General features: G+C 28.5%; 1 protein-coding gene across 1 annotated transcript in view; it reads left to right on the top strand.

The window, feature by feature from the left end:
- Nucleotides 1-2,285: 2,285 nt before the first annotated feature.
- Nucleotides 2,286-2,610, top strand: part of Phum_PHUM195520 (Aquaporin AQPAe.a, putative) — a gene marked incomplete at both ends in the record, with an annotated part of 13,059 nt that continues 12,734 nt past the window's right edge. Inside the window, one exon of the mRNA XM_002425348.1 lies at nucleotides 2,286-2,394. Within this exon, the coding sequence (XP_002425393.1) occupies nucleotides 2,286-2,394 (109 nt within the window). The remainder of the gene's footprint in view (nucleotides 2,395-2,610) is intronic.

The raw sequence follows: 2,610 nt of genomic DNA, 5'->3' as shown, positions 1-2,610 counted from the left end.
TTTTTATTTATATATAAATAGAAAGGGCAACAAGTCGATCGATCGATCGTTTTCCATGATATCATTTAGGGGGGGTTTTTTTTTTTTTTTTCGTTGTCAATTTAAACTACCGATTTTTAAATTTTTTATTTTTTTTTTTTTTCGAAACGGGGGGGGAGGGGGGGAAAAGTAAAACGATAAATATTTACGAGAAAGTTGGAGGCGATTATTCTCGTTATAGAATCGCTTATATTTCGATTATTTACAAACTATCGTCAGGTGTAAATATAAAGTCGTTATAAATAAGGTAGAATTATTTAAAAAATTTCGTCGTTTTTTTAATTTTGACAGTAGTTCAGACAGTAACTCTTTAAGTAACATTTCATTAAAAAGAAAAAAGAAAATTTCACGGGCCAATTAAATTACAAAAGATAAAACGAGATTTAAAAAAAAATTTTCTCTTAGTTTTATGAAGATATCAAAAAAAAAAAAGAAAAAACGACAAACAAACGAGATCGCAAACATAATTATGCGTTTGTACGCAAATTTTTTTTTTTAAGATAAAAAAAAAAAACACCTTTCACGTAAATTATAAAAAAAAAAGAAAATTAATATTTTCTTTCGTTTTGGGAGGGAAAATACAAAAAAAAAAAAAAAAAAAAAACATTTAAAATCATTATTATTGTTCCCGCATGAACCATTTCGGTCAAGGTTGGCAAGACTGTTTGCAAAAAAAAAAAAAAATTTTTTTTTTATCATGTAAACAAATGCGTATCCTCCGTCTTAATATAAACCGACAGGTAATAATTACCAACATTCTTATACGTATCCCCCCCCGGTGGAAAATAATTTTCCAAGTTGCATTTTTTTCCTTAATAAGTTTCATTTTGTTTTTTTTTTTCTTCTGCTTCTTCTTCTTCGAGAAATTTAATTTACCACCTTCGGGTATTATTATTAGGAGTAGTAAGAATTTTTTAACGAGAAAGAAAATTTGTATACCTACCTACCTGCGTACCTACCTAACATCTTCCGGTTTATAAATTACTCTTATTAAATGTGCTTACACACACGCACACACACGAACATAATACGGGCCTAAATGTAATTTTTTTTTTGACGTCATCACGTCAAACTCTTGAAAGAAATCTTGAATTAACGTTTTTTTTTTTTTTTTTTTTTTTCTTCGTTTAAAGACTTTATAACTTAAGTTTTGAACGTATTAAATCACACGTGATGGAATAATTATCATTATCATTATTATTTTTTTGATGTCGACGATCTGGGAGTATGTAAAAAAAAATCCTGAAACGTTTTTATGTTTTCGTACCTTTTATAATAATCATCATCATTATTATTACCTTTTAAAAAAGAATTCTTTTTTTTGGCATTTGTTGTTAGGATGACGTCGATTCGACGCATAATAAAATGATCACGATGATGATGATGATGATTAATATTTAAGAAAAAAAGAAAAAATCATTTTCGGTAACAACGCAAAAGAAAAGGAATTAATTATTATTATTATTATTTTAATTAAATTTTTGTGTTTGTACCCGACATGGCAGGTATTTGTTCAGGTGTGTTTTCCCGTTTCAAATCAGTGCATGTAACCTTGAAGTGTTTGTGCGATAATTTTTTTTTTTCGTTTAAATTTAAAAGAAAAATTATGCGCGAGTTTTAATAACCGTTACTAAAAAAAATCCTCCGTCATATTGGATGAGCTTTTCTTTTGAATATGGGGGAGGCGGGGGGGGGAACGCGTCACCGTATGATTATACATTTGCGATTGAGATAAATCTTGAAAAAATAATGATGATGATGGAGCGAAACTACAAATTATTATTATTTTCGCACACCAACATTAAATAAAATCCGTGTACAATAGCACGGAAAAAAATTCGCAATTTAAAATTACTATAATCGTATTATTTAATCGAATTTTTTTCTTCTTCTTCTTTTTCTTTTCACTACATCTCATTCAATTTTGAAATTAATATTTAATCACGTAAAGTTAAATATAACGTACTCATCATCATCATCATCGTCGTCGTGCTCACGCATGAGATTTTCTTCAAATAACGAATTTAACGTAATTATGACAAAACGTGGAAATTAAGCTATTTCTCTCTCTCTCTCTTCCTCTCTTCTCTTCCTCCCACCTTTTTTTTCTTTTCGGCATGCAAGAACACATTCATTAATCGCTCAAATCTGAGCAAGCAATAAATAAAAAAAAAACGCAAATATTTTCCGCCGCGTAATTACACGCCGATGGTAAAAAACAATCGTATGAAGTATCGAAACAAAGAATGAATCAATGCACTCTAATTAGATTTGGTCGTCATATCGCCGATAACGATAATAATAATAATAGTGGTAGTAGAGGTGGCGGTGGTGGTGGTGGTGGTTGTAGTAGTCGTGATAAAAAAATTAAAACCATAACAACAACAACAACCAATTTTTAAAAACTTTTAATGAAACTTAACTCATGCAATTAATTAAAACCTTTAAGGCAATCCGTTTACGTATATATATATATTTTTTAATGGTAAAAAAATATTAAAAGCATTGATAGCGATAATAATAATAATAATAATAATAATAATGATAATAATGATAATGATAATGATAAAT

This window comes from Pediculus humanus, genomic scaffold, assembly GCF_000006295.1.
Source record: "Pediculus humanus corporis 1103172107544 genomic scaffold, whole genome shotgun sequence".
NCBI lineage: Eukaryota > Metazoa > Arthropoda > Insecta > Psocodea > Pediculidae > Pediculus > Pediculus humanus.
Note: the sequence above shows the minus strand (reverse complement) of the source record. Positions and strands in the feature narration are given on the sequence as shown.